This window comes from Gnatocerus cornutus, chromosome 8 (assembly GCF_029298725.1).
Source record: "Gnatocerus cornutus isolate USDA-ARS CGAHR chromosome 8, icGnaCorn1.1, whole genome shotgun sequence".
Lineage (NCBI taxonomy): Eukaryota > Metazoa > Arthropoda > Insecta > Coleoptera > Tenebrionidae > Gnatocerus > Gnatocerus cornutus.
In genome coordinates, this window is record NC_142240.1 from 17226035 (window position 1) to 17245295 (window position 19261).

Consider the following 19261-nt stretch of genomic DNA (forward strand, 5'->3'; position numbering starts at 1 on the left):
GCTGTGATCGATTGCTTCGAAATCCAAGATGAAATTAGAAATAAGAAAAAACTTAATAAGTTCTGATGTCGGACCACATTTCATTTCTGTTGTGCATTTAATCAACTGTAAGAAACCCTGATAAAAATTTTGGCAACTGCATAAGAATTAAAAAATAAAAAAAAAGTCTAAAACATGCAAAAAAATTGCATTTTTTATTTGGATACCTAGTCTAATAAGTTTTGCACTCAGCAGCAGATTTCATTACCTATTTATTTATAAACAATTCGTTTATAAAAATGCAACAAATAGTTTTCACCCATGTGAAGCTTCAGAATTTTTACAATCACTAAATTACAGTCCAGACTGAATGAACCTAATGAACTGATTTTTCTAAACCAGTTTTAATTGACTAACCTGATCATAATCTGCCCACAGTCAGACTGATAGGGCCAAATGTCAAGTGCGTAAATTTATTCGTGAGAACAGTAATGTTCACTGGCATATTCACGCTAATAAAAAGCCGTAATTGATAATTCTATGTTCAAACAATAAATTTCACGGATTGTCGGATAAATAGAAAAGAGAGGAAGTAAGAGAGCGCTTAATTACAGCCGGGGACATAAAATTCTAGACCTCAATGTCATCTAATTGTAACACATTGGGTGCGAGCCCTGTGTAATTTTAATTATAAATAATCCGGAGCATATTGGGAGATTTTTAAAGGAATAGTTTAGGAATACAAAAAAAAAACTAATAAAAATTAATTCTTATATCACTCGAATTACAAATAATGGAGTCAACTTCCTTATTAAAAGGGGGCTGCTGGGTTGGCCACCAATAACTGTCAATTTATGTATGTACAAGTGATGTTGTAATAAAGCTATATTACACAACGAGTGATGTAATAGAACTCATTACACAACTGAAATGAGTGATATAATTCCGGATTATCAACACGTCAAAGATAAAACATTACATTTTACAGGTACAACATTTGTAAAAACTCGCTAAAATTGCCGAATTTAGCTCCAAAAATCATATCGTAATAACGTTACACAAAACTTCTTTTAGTTAATAAGAAAATAATAAATACATAATTAATCCGAACTACTGCCACTGCTACTATTCTTCCGTTTTTTATTGGCAACCCGACGCCCTTTTCTCTGTGTTGAAGGAGTAGCGCCTTTTCCTTTAGCCTTTGATTTAGTTTTAGTGTTCTTGACAACTTTCGGTGGACGCTTTGGAGATTGTCCATCTTCACCAACTTCAAAAATGGAGGCAATGGAAGCTTCAATCTCGGCGACAATGGGCTAAAGAAAAAAATGCACGTAAAACTCAATTATCCACTGAATTTACTTACACTTAAATCACTCTTCGCCGACTTGTTCTTGTTACACTCGGCCAAAATTTGCTTAAACATTGAATAGATTTCTGCATCGTGCATTTGATGTTTATACAAAGGAAAGCACTCTTGTAAGTTCCTCAACGCCTTATCGTTGTATTTTATCAAAGTTAGACAATAAGTGATGTTTCTGTTGAGTGTTATGTTCTCGTCAAGAGTATACTTGGAACAGAACTTGTCCACCAAACTGTCCATCTTCTTTGACGAGTCAACAAGTTCGAATAAGCAACTACAATCCAACATTAACTCTCATTGCATGATACTAAAAAAACTCACTTCATAATGTATCTCAAACTATTTTCATCAACACTGTGCTCCAGGAGCAAGCGACTGAAGATATCAGGAAGACTATTAGCGAGATTGTGTTCTTTCTGCTCCAGCCGTCGAAACACCCCGTGGCACATTCGCTTGACTTCTTCGTCTTCATCAACCAAACAAACCGCGAGCGTTGCGTAATGGCTATGTGCCCGAATCATCGATTTCAAAATCAAATTTCCTAAAGAATAACAAGCGTCTTTGCGAACACTCGCAGCACAATCCTTCAACATTTCGAAAATATGAGGAACATTCGGATCAACGATGTTCGGAAACCGCGTCAGTAAGTCGTTGCAATGGATCAAAATAGTCGATTTTATCTGCGGGTACGGCGTTTCACGCAAAATTTTAAACACCAAGCCGATGTGTGCATTGCAGAACTTGTTGGAGACCAACATATACCTGAAATTGGGGGATTATTGTGGTTATTAACCCTTTAACTGTTGTAAACGTATACAGGGTGATGAAAAAAGACGCCCATAAGAGGAAGTATCAGGTCCTTTACTCAGAAATCAAAGCAAAATTTATTAAAACTATTAAAACTATTTCATAGCTGTAGCACTAAAATTTCGATTTTTCGAGTTGGAGATCGGCAGTTTTTGCAGTGGCTTTGAATTAAAATTTCTAAAATCGGTGTTTCTTGCTCTAGAATTTTAAAATTTCGTAGACTTAATAAGTGACATTAAAATAGTCATTTCTCAAAATTTTATAGATGCAGCACTAAAATTACCAAAATTACGATTTTTAGAGATGGAGATCGGCAATTTTTATTGTCTATAAAATGAAAATTTCTAAAATTGGTGTCTCTTGCTCTAGAATTTTGAAATTTGGTAGAACTTAAATAAGTGATACTAAAATAGTAATTGCCTTAAATTTCATAGCTGTAGCACTAAAATTTCCAAAATTACGATTTTTCGAGATGCAGATCGGTAATTTTTGCATTGTCTTCAAAATGAAAATTTCTAAAATCGGTGATTCTTGCTCTAGAATTTTGAAATTTCGTGGACTTAATAAGTGACACTAAAATAGTAATTTCTTCAAATTTTATGGCTGTAGCACTAAAATTACCAAAATTACAATTTTTCGAGATAGAGATCAGCAATTTTTACATTGTCTTTCAAAATGAAAAATCGGTGATTCCTGCTCTAAAATTTTGAAATTTCGTAGACTAAATAAGTGACACTAAAATAGTAATTTCCCAAATTTCATAGCTGTAGCACTAAAATTACAAAAATTACGATTTTTCGAGATAGAGATCGTCAATTTTTGCATTGTCTTCGAAATGAAAATTTCTAAAATCGGTGTTTCTTGCTCTAGAATTTTAAAATTTCGAAGACTTATTAATAAGTGACTCTAAAATAGTAACTTTCCCAAATTTCATAGCTGTGGCGCTAAAATTACCAAAATTACAATTTTTAGAGATGGAGATCGGTAATTTTTGGGTTGTCTCAAAAAAGAAAATTTTTGAAATCTGTGCCTCTTGCTCTAGAGTTTTGAATTTTTATTCGTAAAAATTTGAGAAAAAATGTGAACGTGTCAAACCGCCTTTGGACCTAAAATAATAACTCAAATATTTATATTAAAAAATAGTTACGTTGAAAAAAATTTGAATTCTCGAGTATTTCCGCAAAAACTCAAAAATCGCTAAAAATTATACATGTTAAGCATCGCGACGATAAAACTATCGGTGATAAAAAACTAATTTTTTCGTCAGCTTCTAGAGCTTTGTCAACTATAGGCGTATGTAAATTTTCAAAATGTCATCTTTAAAATTAAAGACGATTTTGGGGGTGGACACAAGTGTTGGTTTACAACAGTTAAAGAGTTAACTAAATCGGCGTTACCTCATCAAAGCGGTTACTGCAGGATAAAAGAATCCACACTCGTTGTACTGCTCGGGGTTCCGACACACAGTTAGAATCATCTTGCTGAACTGACCAAGCATCCCTTTTTCAGTGACGACGTCGTTTTCAAGAACATGCAAGATGTACTCGGCGTCGGAATCTTCAGCGTTCACACCCATTAACAAGCTCCCATTCTAACAACGTTCAAAATAAACTAAAGAAAAGCAATGAAGTGATCTTACTTGGTCCACAGATTTTTTGTTGGTTTCGCGCGAGTTGTTTCTCCTTTTAAGCTCGCGATATACGGTGTCATCTAAATATCCCAAAAGCTTGACGGCTGTGCAACCCAACAGTTCGAAGAGACGAATTGTTAGGTACGCGGCCTTAGGAGTGATCTTCATACGTTCGTAAATTCGTTGCATTATTTCGTTAGCCACTGGTAGAGGGTTGGAGCAGACCTAAAATTCGAACTTTATCAAAGTACTAGAAGGGGGCAACCGTACTTTAAAAATGAAGTTTATTGCCGCTTCCAAAGCTTGAGTGTAGTAGGAGTATTTGAGAAAAAACCCTCCAACAATAACATTCTTAGTTTTTTCAAAGATTTCATCGGTGCTTTTGATTCGGAAAGGAGAAGTCTTGCTTTGGATGTCGATTTGGTCTTGTCCAGCGACTGCCAACAGTTGAAAAGAAGTTGCTAGAAACATCATGTTCGTTGCGTGCTTCTCTAAGAACATCATTCCAGACACTACTTGTATGTTCTTCTTGATGATGGTGTTGCGTCCCATTGATGCCATCCGCAGAATTTCACCAGCAGCACGGGCGTCATCGTCCGAAACCGCCTCTTTCTGCGTGTAAAACTGCCAGCATCTATCAATAACGCTGTTGTCCAAAATTCCCTTCGAAGTCCACTCGACTATAATCTCTTGTAAGTCGTTCAAGTTGTTGTAAGTTACGTCTTTGATAAGCGCAATCAACCGGTTTACGATGATTGTGGTATGCTCACTGTTAAAAAACGCTCAATTAAAGTTGATGATGATTAATTATAACTCACGCCATGTTGGAGCTGTCGGTTACTAGATAAATTTTTCTGAAAGCCTCGATGACGGGCGCGCGGCGCTCCTGCTCGTCGCATTTCATCAGTTTTAACATTTCTAAAATCAAGAGGGTATAAACTATTTTTATGGGTTTAATCTTACCGAGTATTCCTTCGTTAGCACCATCGATTTGAAAATGGAAAGCGGTTACGAAAAACTGGATCGCCTCCTGGCTATCACTGGAGGTCTGAGAGAAGAGCAGTGCCTTCATTGGAGCAAAAGCCGAGTCAAGAACTTGCAGATACTTCGTAGTATCTTCGAGGTATTTAATTAGATTCTCAAGAACTGTAATTTTTCGCGAGTCCTCTTCTGTTAATCCCACAGTAGCACGCAGTTCTTCATCAATTTGGCTCTTGTCTATGAAGATCGTGTGCAAAATCGTGAGGTATAATATCACCTTATGGTCCACTGTTGCGTTCCTTAAAAAATAGCATTCATGTAAGATTCCAATTGGGAGGACACTCACTTTAAGTAGTTGAGTTCTTCCGTTTTCTCTCGCAAATGTTGACAGATGGAAAACGCTTCTTCAAACTGCTTTTCTTTGAGCAAACTTCTAATCTTTTCAACTCCTTCGTTAGGGTCATCCTCTCGTTCTTCAGGTATTTGGTCCAAGTTATTTATGACTACAGTCTTCAGCTCGTCTTCAAAACCATCCCATTCTGCTTGTCGAGCAGCGAGGCGTGCAGCTTGCTCTCCTAGGTAGCTCGCCTCCAACTTCCTCAACAGCTCTTTCTTTTCAGCAAGTTGCTCTTTGACTTTTTTCAGTTGCAGCTACAAAAACTTATCAAAATACAATTTCTCTTTAGATGGTACTTACATAGGCACCATAGGGATTGTGTTCTAGAAACGACTTAACACAAGAAGCCGCGTTTTTTCTAACAGCAGCAGCTTTGTCTTTTAACCGAGTGATAACTTCATTCAGAACACCAGCTTGGAGAGACAAAGGAAGTGCGTTTTCTCTTTGAAGCCTGGCGATGTTCTGCAGAACTTTGGAGCGCACATTCGCGGCGACATCCGCCATGTGTTCGACGATGGTCAACACTATTTCATTACGATGCTCTTTATATTCAGGATTTATCTCGTGGCTTGCTAGAACTTGAAGGACGACTTCGGTCATCACGTTTAACACCGAGAGGCGAAGAGGAACGGACTGAAAAAAATTAGATAATTCGACGATTTTTGAGCACCAAGTGACAAACCTCATGAGCTAGATATTTATCCAAATACATGATCTCCGGGAGAAGGTGCTGGGGCATGTTTACCGCTAATTGGGTCAATAAAGTGGAGCAAGTTTTCTCTGCTTGGGTATCTCGCTGGGTCTCATCAGTTTGCCATTCTGTCGCTTCTTTGACCAAACGGCGAATTAAAGTCTGGCAATTGAACTGTTCCACCATCATAACGATGCCTTCCGGGACACAATCAACGACGTGTTCGTATATGCGGATGGAGTGGATCAGTTTTGAAACCAACGTTTCACCATAATTGTACGTTTTGGCTAAGTTTCCAAAAACTCCAAAGATATCCATAATGACGCCTTTGTCCGATTTTATAGTCGGGTTGTGTAACAGAGTGAAACATAACTTTGCAATCAGTCTGATAAAATCGTCTTCCACTATCGGAGGGTGCCAGAATAAGTTAATTTCTCTTTGGATGATAGCGTTCAGAGCATTCAAGCAGGAGGATTTGTTGACTGCGAACTTATTCTCCGTCGTCTTTTTTTCTTTCTTCGTGGTGAGAAAGTTCTGTGTCTTGTTGTTCTTCTCTTCAAGGTATAAGACGAACTCGATGTAGATGTAAAGTAACATCTTCATAACATTTACCATTTTCGCATTGACTTCGCTATTTAAACTCTCTTTATCATCAAGTAAAAAGAGAATTGTATTGTTTAATTCCTCCACGGCTTTGTGCAGTTGGGTATAGGCCTTGAAAACAACGTCGAGTTGTAACGTGTTTCCATGATGTAAAGCGGAGTAGTATGTATCAAAATGCTCCAAAATAAAATTCGGGCCTTCTTCGCGGAGAGAAATCTGCGCCACTGGAAGAGAGGTGTTCATTTTTTATTATCAAGAGAAGAAATTTTCGTAAGAATAAGGAATGGTGAAGGTGTTAGAAGCCAAAAAAAATTCTAGTAAGTAGACTTGAAGCTCCATTCTTTTATTGCTTCGTTTCAAAGGTGCTCTGAATTATTTGTGCCCAAACCCCGTAATAAAGTCGTTAATTACTTACTCATCTGAGGCAGATAAAGTGGTCTATTACTCTCAAAAGACATAAAGTAAAGCGATGTCGCTTTCTAAATGCCAATATCTGTCTTTTACCATCTTTAGAAGACAAAAAAATGTATTCGCCAAAAAGGAGTGAAATCCAATATGAAGAAAAGTACAAAAGATATTTTTAAAGAAATATTAAAATAAAAATGTAATTTTATGCCGCTGTTAAGAAGTGAAAAGTCATTTCTAAAGCGGAAAACCCTTCTGATTCCAAATTACAAACTTCTAGAGCAAAAGAGACCAATTTTAAGAATTTTTATTTAAAGATCCACCCTTTCTTCATAACAAAATGGAGAAAACGGAATAAAACCCAAAAAAAAATGTGTATTAAAGTATTTTTACAAAAGAGTGAGTAATGGACTACTTTATTAGTGAGTTTTAGGTAAAGGTTTTTTACAACTACTTTGCTCTGTTCAGTTTGCTGCAACAAACTAATAAAAGTTATTAATAGCGATATACTGGACTCATATTTTAGTGCGTTTATGACTCTGGCTTATTAAACAGATAACAGCAACCATCCCATTGATGATTTTCATCTCTTTTTTACAGGTTTTTAGTTTTTTTTCATATTGCTCAAGGAGGTTTTTTGCAGTGTTCTGCCAACTTCTTGTCCGTTTTGGGTGTTTTCAGGCTATTATTGTCTTCCGAACTAAACCAACTCACCATTCAATTTTGGGGTAATTTCTGCAGGAATTAACACATCTCGAACTACGTAGCTGCTGCTCGCATCCAACATACTTACTCTTGAGTCGGGAATTCTAAAATCAAAATGTGCCATATCTGAAAATCGTTTGTGTTAAACATTGCAAAAGCGCTTCAAAGATACCTACTAATTAACTAAAATGAACTTCTACGTTAAAAAAAATTAAATAAAACCAACACAAACACAACGCACAACTGAATGACAGTAAAATCTGTTAAATTTGAGCACATTTGATTGTGCAGTGTTGCCAGATGCACATTAATCTTTTCGTTCAACTAAAGAATTATAATTTTGTTTATTTTACTCGAACAACAATTGAGTTACAAGTGGATGCGCACTTCAAACTATGCTTGTTTAGACTTGCGTCTTACTAAATAATTTTTTTCTGAATGTGAAATGATGCAATGTGGCAATCCCGGAAATTACAAAATTTGAAATGCTTCACTCCCATTGGTCGACCTTTCGGTATCTACCTAACCGCACTTTTAAATGTCTCTTCATAACCTCAAATCTCCTTTCTCGTTGTGTTAACATGATATTATCGACAATTTCAGGGGTCCCCAGGGGAGCCCTAAGCCGCCAACTCAAAAGTAGTTTTTATCACCACACCACTTGTTCTAATCCGTTTATTTTAGACCTTCGCCGCTTTGCTTCAGTGAGCCCTGAAGCAGCCCCCGAAGCCCCCTCTCAAAAGGATGGCTCTCGTAAAAACATCACGGAATTCCGACGTGTATATCCCGAATTTTTGCCTGATCCTAAAATCGAATTTAGAAATGCCATAAGAGAAAAATTAGAACGCAGCGATATGATTGCGCGCCGCACTAATATCGAAATCCCCGAGTTCTATGTGGGGTCCATCCTAGCAGTGACATCTTCGGATCGGCACACCCCCGGGAAATTACAAAGATTCGTCGGGATTTGCATTAAACGTGAAGGGTGTGGATTGAGGGCGAATTTTATTCTAAGGAATGTTATTGACCATCAGGGGGTTGAAATCATGTACGAGATGTACGATCCGACAATTAAAAGCATTGAAGTTTTACGGCTAGAGAAGCGCCTAGATGGCGAATTGTTGTATTTAAGGGATGCTCTGCCGGAATATAGCACGTTTGATCCTAATATGGAAGCGGAGATTTTAGGAGAAGGGGTTTCAGTACCTGTCAACGATATTAAAGTGAAGTTGAAGCCCCGTCCGTGGCTTGAACGATGGGAGCGCAAAAAGTTACAGGGGGTGCAAGATCTAGGTCTACCCCAGAAGTTCTATGATAGAGCCAAAGAGCTGGACACTCCTTGGGAGAAATACGATCTAATGAAACAATACATGTTAGTGCCCCCTTTTTATTATTTTTTTTAAAGAGTTCTTTTCCAGGCGGACTATTCCTGAGGAAGAACAAGCGGAGATTTTCTCGGAGGTCCAAACGCACTTGCACAAATCGGGGGTTGCGCAGAAGAGCAAAAGAAAACGAACATTCGTCAAACCAACCAAGTTGGCGTAATAATTTATTAGGACGCGACAAATCTACAGATTCTATGATAAGCCATTGGATAGCAACAAATTTGGTTTGTCATATATATATACATTAAACATTTAGTTAAGTGTGCTATGTACAAAGATCAATAAAACAATTTATAACAAGAGTTGATTTAACTGGGAGTGACGCGCGACGCCTCAACCAATAGATGGCAAGCTTTTTGAGACCACGTGCCGCTTGTCATTCATCCCATTGGTTGTGGCGTGAATTTGATTGGTTACCGCAACGTATCACAAAAACCCAATACTGAAATTTGCAACATAATAGTCTATATTAATAAAAATAAAAACACAGCTCTTTTAAACTAAACTTAGTTTCTTAACGATAAATACTGAATGAATGCCCAAAAAACTACTGCATTTTCGAAACTTCAAATCTGGTGCTGACTAGTTCTTCATCAGAATCTAGGATAGGAAGAGCTGGATCACTCTTGATGTTTTCTTCCAACCACTTGAGGTCGTCATCGACCGAATTTGATCTTGGCGATGACGCTTTTGGGTGGTGTATCCGCACCTTGACACCATAAGCGTCATTGACTAGTTGCTCTTCTTCTTCGTCTTCACCAGTGTCCAACAGGGGCACGAACGCGTACCTCTGGTTGTTATTAGTCGGTCGCCACAAAATCATAATGACCAATAACAAAGCAGAGAAGAGAATGTGCCAATATGCTTCTTCCAGCCATAAATTCTTCCAGACAACCAGACATTGCACGATTCGGTGGGTTTTAATCGAATATAACATGAAGCAAATTGAAGCAAGAACGGCGAAAATCAAAGTGTTGGTGAAATGCCGGTACAACGATAATTTAATTTCGTTTCTTCGTAATCGGAGAGTTCTCGTGGTGTTGACTAACGCGCTGAAGATCCACCAGCAGATCGCAGAGTCTAAAACAGCGAGTGGAACTGAAGCTACTAGTAAATCACGGCTTTGGTCGTTTTTCGGTCGCATGATTCTTAAGTATGCTTCAGACGCAGCTAGGAAGAAATATAAGAAGCCCACTCCGACGACTCTGTGGAGGGTTGAGCCCAATCTGGGCTTCACGATCCCGAAGCCCAAACTGACTATAACTACCAACATCCTGGCCAAAGTCCGCTTGGCGCAAGACACCCATTCTGCGAACAGCATCGCCCCTTGTACCCTCGTTCCTGTGTTATTGATACTTTGATATTCTGCATAGAACGTCGCTTTTTCTAACATCCCCAATAAAATCACCCCTCCAATCCAAAACTGGACGCGGAGCAAATCCCTCCATTGGAGAAAAGATAAGATTAGCCAGATAATCCCTAGAATTACGTAGAAGATACACATGAAGCCGTAGAACGGAAGCAAGGGCCAATCAGACGCTGATAAGTAACCATAGTCGCTCTTCATTTCAACATGCACGGCGACGCTCAAATCCGAGACGTTGGTGCTGGGGGTCATTTCAAACACCAAGACGTAGACGCCGTCGTGGGGGATCACGTAAGTGGGTTGGAGGGAGGAAGACGCCATTGAAGACTTCTCCTCCTTGTTTAAGGGGGCCGAGTCTAGGACGATGTGGTCGCATTTGAAGGAGCCGCTTTTCCGGTAAGTTGAGGAGCTGTTGCCGCTCATTGGCGCAACCTTAATGAGCTGAAATAGGTCTGGTCAAAAGCGCCAGTTTATGGAGACAGATCACATTAAAGGTACCAATGGTAACTTTTAATTTAGACCTTGAAGGTGGTTTACAATTGGTCAACTTTAGATCGTGATTTGTTTTGGCCTTGTTCAATTTTTTTATGACTCCTTATGACTCATCTACCAATAAGACTCTCTCTTATCAGTAAACTATGAATCATCATTCTGGAGTCATTTTTTTATTCGTGACTCCAACTTACGTCAGTTGCCTCCTTTACGGTGTTGCTGTAGTCCCAACAGGGCGATGGCACAATAACAATCTTAATATTCAAATCCAAGTCATGAACATGTGCTTCACAATTCACTAAAAATTAGATGTAATAAAAACCCTGATATGTACCCCTAGTTTGGAATGTACCTTTTATAAACACATGTGCCCCCTTGTAGAGACTTTTGGTCAATATTAAGCTGTTGTATGCCTGAAAAAACCCCTGACATTGGTCCATCTGATAGTAAACTCGGAAATTCTTACCGTGGTCAAGTTATAGTCCCACTTGCCCTCATCCGGGAGACCATTGGTCATACAAAAATATGTAACAATGCATATTATCGAAAACCATGTTTTAAACATAGCAAATTTGGAAAAATCTTTGACTAACGAAATAACCTGTCATCTACGCGACAGTCAACAAAGGAGGATTACCATCTCTTAGCAACCAAAGTCCCTAGACTTTTTAAATTTCAAATTTTCAGCGTTTTGTCAATTTTTGAAAATAGTCAAAATGAGACTGATTTTAGCTCTCGTAGTATCTCTAATTTGTATACATGATGGAAGTGGATACTTTTTTCCGCTCTGCATTTCGAAAAGTGAGGTTGGCGCAAGAACCATTTGGAAACTATTTCTGTTTGCAGATGACAAGTCCTGTGTGAATTACTTCAATTTTCCGACTTTTAGCATTTCGAGTTTCAATTTTTTCACACAAAATCATGAAGAAGAGAAGATTTCTGAGGTGGAAGTCTCCAAACAAGTGGAACTACCTTTTGGTTTTGATAATTTGATTAATCCAATTACTGTTTTTTACCAAGAAAATGCACAACCAACCGTCTCCAAATTTTTTAAATTGGTGGTGGAATATATGCCGGTGCTCAGAGACAAGTGCTTGGGCCTCATTCCGTTTTTCAAAGAAAAAAAGGTGTAGATCAAATATCGAGATCCAATTTTTATTGCCATTTTTTAGGTCAAAGCGGATAGTAGGCTCTATCTCTTGTTTGTAGTTACAAGCGTCACTATTTATTTGGGGCTCTACATTTATTTCACGAGGAAGCTTTATTACTACTATAAAGGAACTCTAAGACAACAATACTTGGACAACGTGAAGAAAATCTTCAAATCCAAAGATTAACCGCAATTTGTTTTTCTCCATTCAAATTTTTGTAAATGTAAACATAACCTCTGTTACGTCAACTTGACATTTCCGGTCCCTTAAAATCAAAACCATGAATACATTACGTAAAATAATACAAAGGGCTTCTCTTTCACGTAGTTTACATCAAACCTCAGCCCTTAAAGAGGGAGGTTTATATGAACCCAGTTATCTCGAGGTAATAAATCCTAACCTAAAAAACGGTTTAACTTTTGGTTTTTTTAGTCAATGAAATCTAAAGTTCCTCTGTACGATACGTTGAATATACAGTTACGAGGGTACGACTTTGCCGTCGTAGAAAATTACCAAAAGTTTGTCCACAATTTAATGAAGAACATGGAAGTCAGTGTGGAGGATGCCTGGGCAGTCCCTCACCAAGAAATTCAAGTCAGCACGTTAAAACCACATAGTGAGCTTGTTAACGCTCAGTACAATCTCAAAACGTACGAAAGAACAGTACAAATAACTGACGTCGTCTCACATCAGGTAAGTCTCTACTCTCTAAGACATTAATAATTGATTTGTGGTAGCTGCCTCTTATTCTGAGAGCTTTGGAGGCGAGCACCCCCTCTGGAGTCACCGTCCATGTTGTACCCCATGAAGAATGGCACGAGGAAGTAAGATATGTTCCGGACACAACGCTAAACCAACTCAAACAAGAGCTTGAAGAAATGGGCGGCCCATCAAAGAAAAAATAAAGTGTACTATTTATTCCGTGGTTAATAAAATTGTTTTAAATTCAAACCTCCCGCGTGTTTTTGACATGTAGCTGTCATTCCATTTAGTGGAAAAAGGAAAATCCCTACTTTCTGTTGTGTCTGAACGCAAAATGCATTCAAATTGCATTGATTTTTAATAAATTGCTGTATCCGTGACAAGGACATCAAAGCCCTGGGTATAATAATCTCGTGATTTCGGTCCGAAATTCACTTTGTGTGTGTTGTAGGTTATATAATGGGTTGAATTTCCGCCCCCCACAATGGAGCTAAACATAGAGACTGCGGTACGAATTAGCCCAGTCGGGTTCACCAGTCCCGATTTGGTCTGTGTTCAATCGAATACAATCAACAACACCATCCAATTGGCTAATTCCCACAACTACCCCGTGAATTACGCATTACCAACCAATTGTTGCCAAAACACAGTTTTCGCCACATCTGTGGCCCCCTTGGTCAATTATTTGGTTGAGGGTTGCGACGTTTCTGTGGTGACTTTGGGGCAGTCAGGATCTGGCAAGTCATACACACTTTTGGGGCCAGGATTTCACTGCGCTTCTAGTGAATCAGAACATGGGATCATCCCGCGTTTTATCCGCGAAATCTTCGCGAAGATGAAGCAGTACAGAGACAGGACTTGGTCGGTGCATATCACATGGTCGCAGATTTGTGGAGAGAGCGTCCAGGATTTACTAGGCGTCGGGAGCATAGAATGCGGGAATATCAGCGACGTCTTTCAGTTGATTCAAGTGGGGATGTCAAATATAGCCCCCAAATGCGCCCACACTTTATTCACATTGACGTTGGAACAGCAGTGGGTTGTAGACACAACAGTCCAACACAGGATTTCCACTGCGAGTTTTGCGGATCTCGCCGGGAGCGAGAAAGTCTTAGTCTATGATAGTAATGGAATGATGCAGACCATCCCGACAGATTTGGGGATCCAGACGCTGCAGAGATGCATTATGACTCTTTCAGAGACGCAGTACAATCATTACGTGCCATATACTCAATCTGTCCTCACGACTTTACTTAAGGACTCTTTCGGGGGGCGCGCGAAGACACTCCTCCTGTGTTGCGTCTCCCCGTTAATTCAAGACTTTACTGAGACTATGTACACATTACAATTAGCTATGAGGGCCCAAATGATAAAAAACTTCGTCACTGTTAACTCCTACACGACTTTCGAATCAACGCAAGAAAACTGCGACGTTTTCGGTCTTCAGTTCGCCGCCAATCAACTACTAAAACTGGTATCAAACGCCGAAGAACTCTTCCAAAGACTAGTTTCTAACGAATTCCTCCCCAAAACCGAGCAAGAGCAGATTTCTCAATGGCTGATGCTCAAACAAGAGTGCGAAGACTGTCTTAGCGAAAACTCCGAGCCCCATCGTTCACTCGAACGAATCGAAGAAGAAATCGAAGATAGTTGTGAAAGCAGCGAAAGCGAAGCTATTGAAGAGGAAGAAAAAGAGACTTTGTTGGACAAAGTCCACAGTCTGATGGCTGAATTCCGCGTCAGCACGGATCGTTTAGTGTCTCAGGGTAACGCAGCGGACGTCGCCGTCAGTTCTTGCACCAAAGAAAGCGTTGGGAGTTCCAACAACGAGTACCATATGAAAGGCGCTCGTGGAAGAAGAGGAAGCATTCATTCCGCTGAAGAGTTCCAACCTTCGCTCACCGCGTCGAAAATTAGCGAAGAATGTGAAGACAGCGAGAAAATCATTGAAGCTGCAACAGTCGCGTACGAGGCAAAGAAGAAGATCTTGAAGCAGATCGTCACGGCTTTGGAGCTCAATCAGAAGAAAATCAGCGACTTGGAGAAGACCATTAAAGTCAAGGAGAATCTTCTAGAGAGTCTTCTGAGGCACAAAGAGACCAAGTCTAGTGCCCACGATCAGATCTTAGCGCGCTGTAAACTCCTGAGGGTGGAACACAACAACGCCGAGGTCAAACTTCATAAGGCGCGACAGCAGAAGAATCATCTCCTGGAAGGTAAATACAAGAACGAGAAGGAGGCTTTAGAGGAGAAGCTCCGAGACGTGGAATCCTTGAAGAGCATCACCGAAGACGGGAAACGACTCCTTGAATTAGAAAACGATATCTACACCTCGAAGAAGCAGCTGGAGAAGCTCAAGAAGTACAAGCAGCAAAAGGAAAAGTACAAGCAGCTCTACGAGAAGCAACTCCGGGAGGAGAAGGCGAAGAAGAGCAGCAAAAGCAGCTGCGAAAGCTTCGATAAGAAGACTCCGGACAAAGTCGTGGCGCTTCTCAACTCCTCCAACACCTCTAATGTTTCTCTCAACGACGAAGAACTAGAGAGTCTCCACCACGAGATCCGGAAGCTGCGGAAGACCCGCGACTACTTGTTAGAGATGCGTTGTAAAATCGACGTACAGTCACAAAATCAAAAAATACTCAACGAAGCCGACGAGCTGAGACTCCTCCAGTACGAAGAAGCAGTGGAGGCTATTGATCTCATTATGGAGTACAAGAACTCTATCCTATGCGGTCACCACCCATTGCGCGAATTGGAAGAACGCAGCGACCGGATGCTTATGGAACGTTTCTTCAAATTGAGCGAGAACGAAATGAGGATTCTTCTTCATAGATACTTTGAAAAAATCTTAGATCTCCGAAGCAGTGGGAAGAAGCTCGAGCTGCAGATCGTGGATATTGAGAACAAGCATGAGAAGATGGCTTATTGTGTGTTGAATTTGAGGCACAATCTTCAGTTGGAAAGATCCAACGCTGACCGGAGGATCGCGAGTTTGCAACAGCAGCACGAGAATATGTTGTACAAGCTGTTGAGGAATTTCACGAAGGATAAGAACGAGAGGGTTTTGACGGGGTTGAATGGTTTCAAGCCCCCGAGAGTCACCCTGCAGGTTGCTGAGGCGAGCACGTATACAACGTATCGGGAGCAGTCGGCGCCTGATTCTCACCAAGCGCCGGCGAAGGTTACCATTGAGAAGAACAAGATAATCTTGCAGAAGACACGGAAGAGTTGAAGAGAGGGTTGTAATTTATTGGATCCCATTCTAGCTGTAGGACAATAAGTTGAGCGGAGTTATCGAATACATGTAACCGATTTAGTTAAGTACTATAATAAATGTGATTCTAAGAGCAGAATGTTGTTTCCTTGAAAGTAGCGCTTCGCTGGTGATTTTAGCTTTGCTGCATTGGCAGCGCGCTTGCGTCCTGTCATTAGGTGTCCATCAGCTGACAGTTGACGTTTTCGGCGATAGCAGTGCAACCCTCTGCGCCTAAAAAACCCCGTGATAACACTAGCAGAGACAACCGGCCTGTCATCTTTCAACATGGCAGAAGTACCTACGTGCTGTACTAACGTGATGGTAAATTTTCGTGTTTTGTGTTGTTTTTAGTGGTGGTTAAAAGTGTTTTGAGTGTGAAAAACAATTAAATTGACGCGATGGCGGATTTGACGAAACCGCCACTAAGTGACATCAAACACCCCGAAGAAGTGGTGAGAATGGCTATGAACGATAGTCTTAAATTCGCTGTTCTTATTGGACTCATCGAAGTCGGACAAGTTTCCAACAGGGAAGTCGTCAACACCGTTCTACAGTTGGTAAGTCAGGGGTGGCTTGACCTGGGGGCGCCATAACCTGCAGTAAACAAACATGAAGAGGCTCTCCTGGGGCCGAAACGTTGTTTTGTAACGTGTGAGGTGGGCGTGACGTCCGACGTACAACGTGTAATGTTATAAACCTGGTACTAAGATACCTGTTATCTATAACATGGTTATATTTACCTCTTTTCGAGGGAATTAGATGGTTTTGGATGGTCACAGTTAATGGTTTAGTTTGTAAACAGTTTTTTTCACGCTCAATTTAATCTGTTGGCGTTGCGACTTTCTACCTGTTTTATGCAATTATAATCTGTCATTTATCCTGTTTTTTCTACCTCACGTTCGACCTTGTATTTGTGATTGATTATTCAACTGTTCGTTTGCTCGATTTTCTACCTTTGATACTAAAAAATGTTTCATTCCGAACGATGCATTGTTATCTCAGGCCTTGTTTATGGAGCCATATGATCATAACTACCTGTATTATTCACATGTATCCATATCAAATTGCTTCGTTATAATATAATTTACCCGCGGATGGAATTTACATGATGCAAGCGCAAATAGTCTTTGCACGAACATTTGTAAAACCTAGTTTTTCTGACTTGTGCAATTTTCTATTGATTGCATAAACACATGACTGATTTTTATTGGATTAGACTTTTTTCCTCGAACTAGGAACCATTTAAAATACAAGGTGTTTATAAATGTTTCTAGCATCAAATGCTGGAAATGGGTTTAGATTTGTCAACTGACATTTGCAGTTAAGTTCAATCGTGGACTAAAGTTAATTTTGACAAACAAACTGTTCTAGTTATGGTTTGAAACCTGAAAATCAAAGACTTAGGGGTCGATTTCAAGTGTGACTTGCGTTACTGCAAATCCCATTTGCAACATAGCAACGCCAATCACATTGCTCATACCTTGGCAACGGTTGCAAATTTGCGTTAACGCAGTGACTTGAAATCGACCCGTTAGACACAAAATTAGTAACTGAAATGTCATTGACGTGAGTGACATTTTAAGTATACTTAAACATAGTCATTTTCACTATGAAAACAAAGTGGCAAAATAGTGCATGGCAGAGCCTCCATTATTGCTAGATTTATAAACACCTTGTAAGGTAAAACTACTAATACTCGGCACCCGCCATACGTTTTTTTCACATAACTATTTTTTTACCGCATAACTAATAAATTATCCAATATACCTACTTATGATAAAATCCCTAAATAAAAATTAACAGTTAACATTTATTTAACACTGTTTGTATCTAATTTGAAATGGTGAAATGTACTTTTAAAAATAAAATGATAAAAGGATAAGTAACTTCCTGTCAAAATCTATTTCTCCTCACTAATTAAGGTTGCTACCACAGAATATAAAAAATCCATTTGGAAAAGAAAGCGAAAAAAATTGTCTAAGAGTCCAAAAAGACAAATTTATAATAAATAATTTTTGTTAGAATCAAGTTTGAAGATTTACGAGTTTTTATCATTATGTTACTATTTTTACAACAAATTAAAGCTTTCCTAAGGAAAATAACAACAATAATACAGGCGTAGAACAAGAATTCAGTTTTATACAGCGTTTTGAAGTTTAAAAATCTGCTAATGGTGCCAATTATTGCTAGTGTTACCCTACAAGATGACACCAGCAAAGCTTCTACTTCAATGGTCAAATGTTAATTTCCTGAAACCTCGAAAACAATTCGTTTATATCTCAGGTGTTCGTCGAATAACGTAACGAATTTTCACGAAAACATGACCAAGTGAAACTTCTCAACATCAAAGTCCCTCGACGAAGTTGACGGATTTTGGAGTTGACAAATTCGCTAGAAATATTTCTTCAGCAATACGTTTAAACCGATCTGGAGCTGCGTGCGAGTATTCCAGAAGGAAAACCCGTCAAACTAAACATTTTTGCGAGATAATTAATCGACAGGACATGTTGGTAGTACTGTCAGGGCTACCAACACAATTTGTATTCCAAAGACCACGTCGCCGACCTAAATAAACGTTATGAGCGAATCAATGCAACGCGAAATTGTGACTGTAAAATCGACGACCAATCAACGGTATTGCGTATCAATTAATGTCCGACCTTAACCTGTCAGGAGAGATAACATGCACGGGTACCAACATCATTCGAATTCTAAAGCCTATTAGCGTCAGTATTCGGGTTGGGAGTAAACAAGCAAACGTTCATTTTTATCAGAGAATTTTTCATTTATCCGATTAAAACTCGTATTTGTAGAACGGCCTAAATAAACTCACCTAATAAAGTACGAAATGCAATCAGAAATTCTGATTTTTATCACATCCACGCACAGTATTTTGAACTTTACTTTTCTAAAAATGAAGTGTGGACACAATCGACCACTTATGAATTCTCGTTATAAATTGCGAAAGAACCGTCCGGAGTTCCGCATTGATTTGATAAAAAAAGGTTCGATCGTTTTTGTTGCTGATAAATTAAAGAGTTTCAAGATTTTTTACGAAACTGATAACGATTCGCATACTTTGTTTCTCCGCTTGTCGTTTTGTCGGCGACGTTATTGCAAAAAAATGCTCAGTCAGGAAATATCGCCATGGCATGGCAATAAAGATAAGAGAAAGTTGTAAAATGATTAGCGCTTAAATAAAGATGACTTCTTAATCGCAAATTAATGTATTCTGTCAGATGGAAATGAAGCACTGAACGATAAATGACGCGTTTAAAATAGGCTTTTGTCTCGTTTAATCACACACAATATTTTGCCACCTAACGACTGGAAAATAATCTCATCGATCTA

The 19261-nt window shown here is 39.2% G+C and overlaps 7 protein-coding genes across 7 annotated transcripts in view; 5 read left to right on the forward strand and 2 right to left on the reverse strand.

Moving 5' to 3' along the window:
• Nucleotides 1-736: 736 nt before the first annotated feature.
• Nucleotides 737-7844, reverse strand: LOC148170520 (condensin complex subunit 1-like). The gene is made up of 13 exons (XM_088043533.1): nucleotides 7735-7844; nucleotides 7568-7684; nucleotides 5837-6672; nucleotides 5455-5787; nucleotides 5104-5408; nucleotides 4740-5056; nucleotides 4595-4694; nucleotides 4047-4545; nucleotides 3786-4001; nucleotides 3544-3737; nucleotides 1661-2101; nucleotides 1343-1613; nucleotides 737-1292 (listed from the first exon to the last, which is right to left on the reverse strand). The coding sequence occupies exons 2-13, from the start codon at nucleotides 7680-7682 to the stop codon at nucleotides 1080-1082; spliced, it is 3840 nt and encodes a 1279-aa protein (XP_087899659.1). The 5' UTR covers nucleotides 7683-7684; nucleotides 7735-7844; the 3' UTR covers nucleotides 737-1079.
• Nucleotides 7845-8043: 199 nt separating this feature from the next.
• mRpL19 (mitochondrial ribosomal protein L19) lies at nucleotides 8044-9243 on the forward strand. Its single transcript, XM_088043320.1, has 3 exons — nucleotides 8044-8197; nucleotides 8243-8930; nucleotides 8977-9243. The coding sequence occupies exons 1-3, from the start codon at nucleotides 8044-8046 to the stop codon at nucleotides 9101-9103; spliced, it is 969 nt and encodes a 322-aa protein (XP_087899446.1). The 3' UTR covers nucleotides 9104-9243.
• Nucleotides 9244-9386: 143 nt separating this feature from the next.
• LOC148170522 (Golgi-pH regulating cation channel) lies at nucleotides 9387-11443 on the reverse strand. The gene is made up of 4 exons (XM_088043319.1): nucleotides 11268-11443; nucleotides 11154-11214; nucleotides 10996-11099; nucleotides 9387-10750 (listed from the first exon to the last, which is right to left on the reverse strand). Exons 1-4 carry the CDS (start codon nucleotides 11364-11366, stop codon nucleotides 9491-9493), a joined length of 1524 nt encoding a protein of 507 aa, XP_087899445.1. The 5' UTR covers nucleotides 11367-11443; the 3' UTR covers nucleotides 9387-9490.
• Nucleotides 11439-12159, forward strand: LOC148170523 (uncharacterized). The gene is made up of 3 exons (XM_088043322.1): nucleotides 11439-11602; nucleotides 11648-11928; nucleotides 11974-12159. Exons 1-3 carry the CDS (start codon nucleotides 11518-11520, stop codon nucleotides 12136-12138), a joined length of 531 nt encoding a protein of 176 aa, XP_087899448.1. The 5' UTR covers nucleotides 11439-11517; the 3' UTR covers nucleotides 12139-12159.
• mRpL48 (mitochondrial ribosomal protein L48) lies at nucleotides 12136-12903 on the forward strand. The gene is made up of 3 exons (XM_088043321.1): nucleotides 12136-12337; nucleotides 12385-12645; nucleotides 12690-12903. Exons 1-3 carry the CDS (start codon nucleotides 12233-12235, stop codon nucleotides 12855-12857), a joined length of 534 nt encoding a protein of 177 aa, XP_087899447.1. The 5' UTR covers nucleotides 12136-12232; the 3' UTR covers nucleotides 12858-12903.
• A 27-nt stretch (nucleotides 12904-12930) lies between these two features.
• On the forward strand, nucleotides 12931-16004 carry cos (kinesin-like protein costa). The gene is made up of 2 exons (XM_088043794.1): nucleotides 12931-13054; nucleotides 13106-16004. The coding sequence occupies exon 2, from the start codon at nucleotides 13139-13141 to the stop codon at nucleotides 15884-15886; it is 2748 nt and encodes a 915-aa protein (XP_087899920.1). The 5' UTR covers nucleotides 12931-13054; nucleotides 13106-13138; the 3' UTR covers nucleotides 15887-16004.
• Nucleotides 16005-16308: 304 nt separating this feature from the next.
• rg (A kinase anchor protein rugose) overlaps nucleotides 16309-19261 on the forward strand; it is a 168924-nt gene continuing 165971 nt past the window's right edge. Inside the window, exon 1 of the mRNA XM_088043792.1 lies at nucleotides 16309-16467. Coding sequence (XP_087899918.1) covers nucleotides 16309-16467 — 159 coding nt within the window. The remainder of the gene's footprint in view (nucleotides 16468-19261) is intronic.

Coding starts and splice junctions, on each gene's coding strand:
- LOC148170520 (XM_088043533.1), bottom strand. CDS start 7,682: ATGGCACATTTTGATTTTAGAATTCCCGACTCAAGAGTAAGTATGTTG. Junction 6,673..7,567: donor AATTACCCCAAAATTGAATG/GTGAGTTGGTTT, acceptor CCTCTCTTCCAG/TGGCGCAGATTTCTCTCCGC. Junction 3,738..3,785: donor ACAAAAAATCTGTGGACCAA/GTAAGATCACTT, acceptor GAACGTTGTTAG/AATGGGAGCTTGTTAATGGG.
- LOC148170522 (XM_088043319.1), bottom strand. CDS start 11,366: ATGTTTAAAACATGGTTTTCGATAATATGCATTGTTACATATTTTTGT. Junction 11,215..11,267: donor GGGACTATAACTTGACCACG/GTAAGAATTTCC, acceptor GGGTTTTTTCAG/GCATACAACAGCTTAATATT. Junction 10,751..10,995: donor CCGTAAAGGAGGCAACTGAC/GTAAGTTGGAGT, acceptor GACCTATTTCAG/CTCATTAAGGTTGCGCCAAT.
- LOC148170523 (XM_088043322.1), top strand. CDS start 11,518: ATGAGACTGATTTTAGCTCTCGTAGTATCTCTAATTTGTATACATGAT. Junction 11,603..11,647: donor TCCGCTCTGCATTTCGAAAA/GTGAGGTTGGCG, acceptor TTCTGTTTGCAG/ATGACAAGTCCTGTGTGAAT. Junction 11,929..11,973: donor CGTTTTTCAAAGAAAAAAAG/GTGTAGATCAAA, acceptor GCCATTTTTTAG/GTCAAAGCGGATAGTAGGCT.
- cos (XM_088043794.1), top strand. CDS start 13,139: ATGGAGCTAAACATAGAGACTGCGGTACGAATTAGCCCAGTCGGGTTC.
- mRpL19 (XM_088043320.1), top strand. CDS start 8,044: ATGCTTCACTCCCATTGGTCGACCTTTCGGTATCTACCTAACCGCACT. Junction 8,198..8,242: donor CCTAAGCCGCCAACTCAAAA/GTAGTTTTTATC, acceptor CGTTTATTTTAG/ACCTTCGCCGCTTTGCTTCA. Junction 8,931..8,976: donor GATCTAATGAAACAATACAT/GTTAGTGCCCCC, acceptor GTTCTTTTCCAG/GCGGACTATTCCTGAGGAAG.
- mRpL48 (XM_088043321.1), top strand. CDS start 12,233: ATGAATACATTACGTAAAATAATACAAAGGGCTTCTCTTTCACGTAGT. Junction 12,338..12,384: donor ATGAACCCAGTTATCTCGAG/GTAATAAATCCT, acceptor TGGTTTTTTTAG/TCAATGAAATCTAAAGTTCC. Junction 12,646..12,689: donor CTGACGTCGTCTCACATCAG/GTAAGTCTCTAC, acceptor GATTTGTGGTAG/CTGCCTCTTATTCTGAGAGC.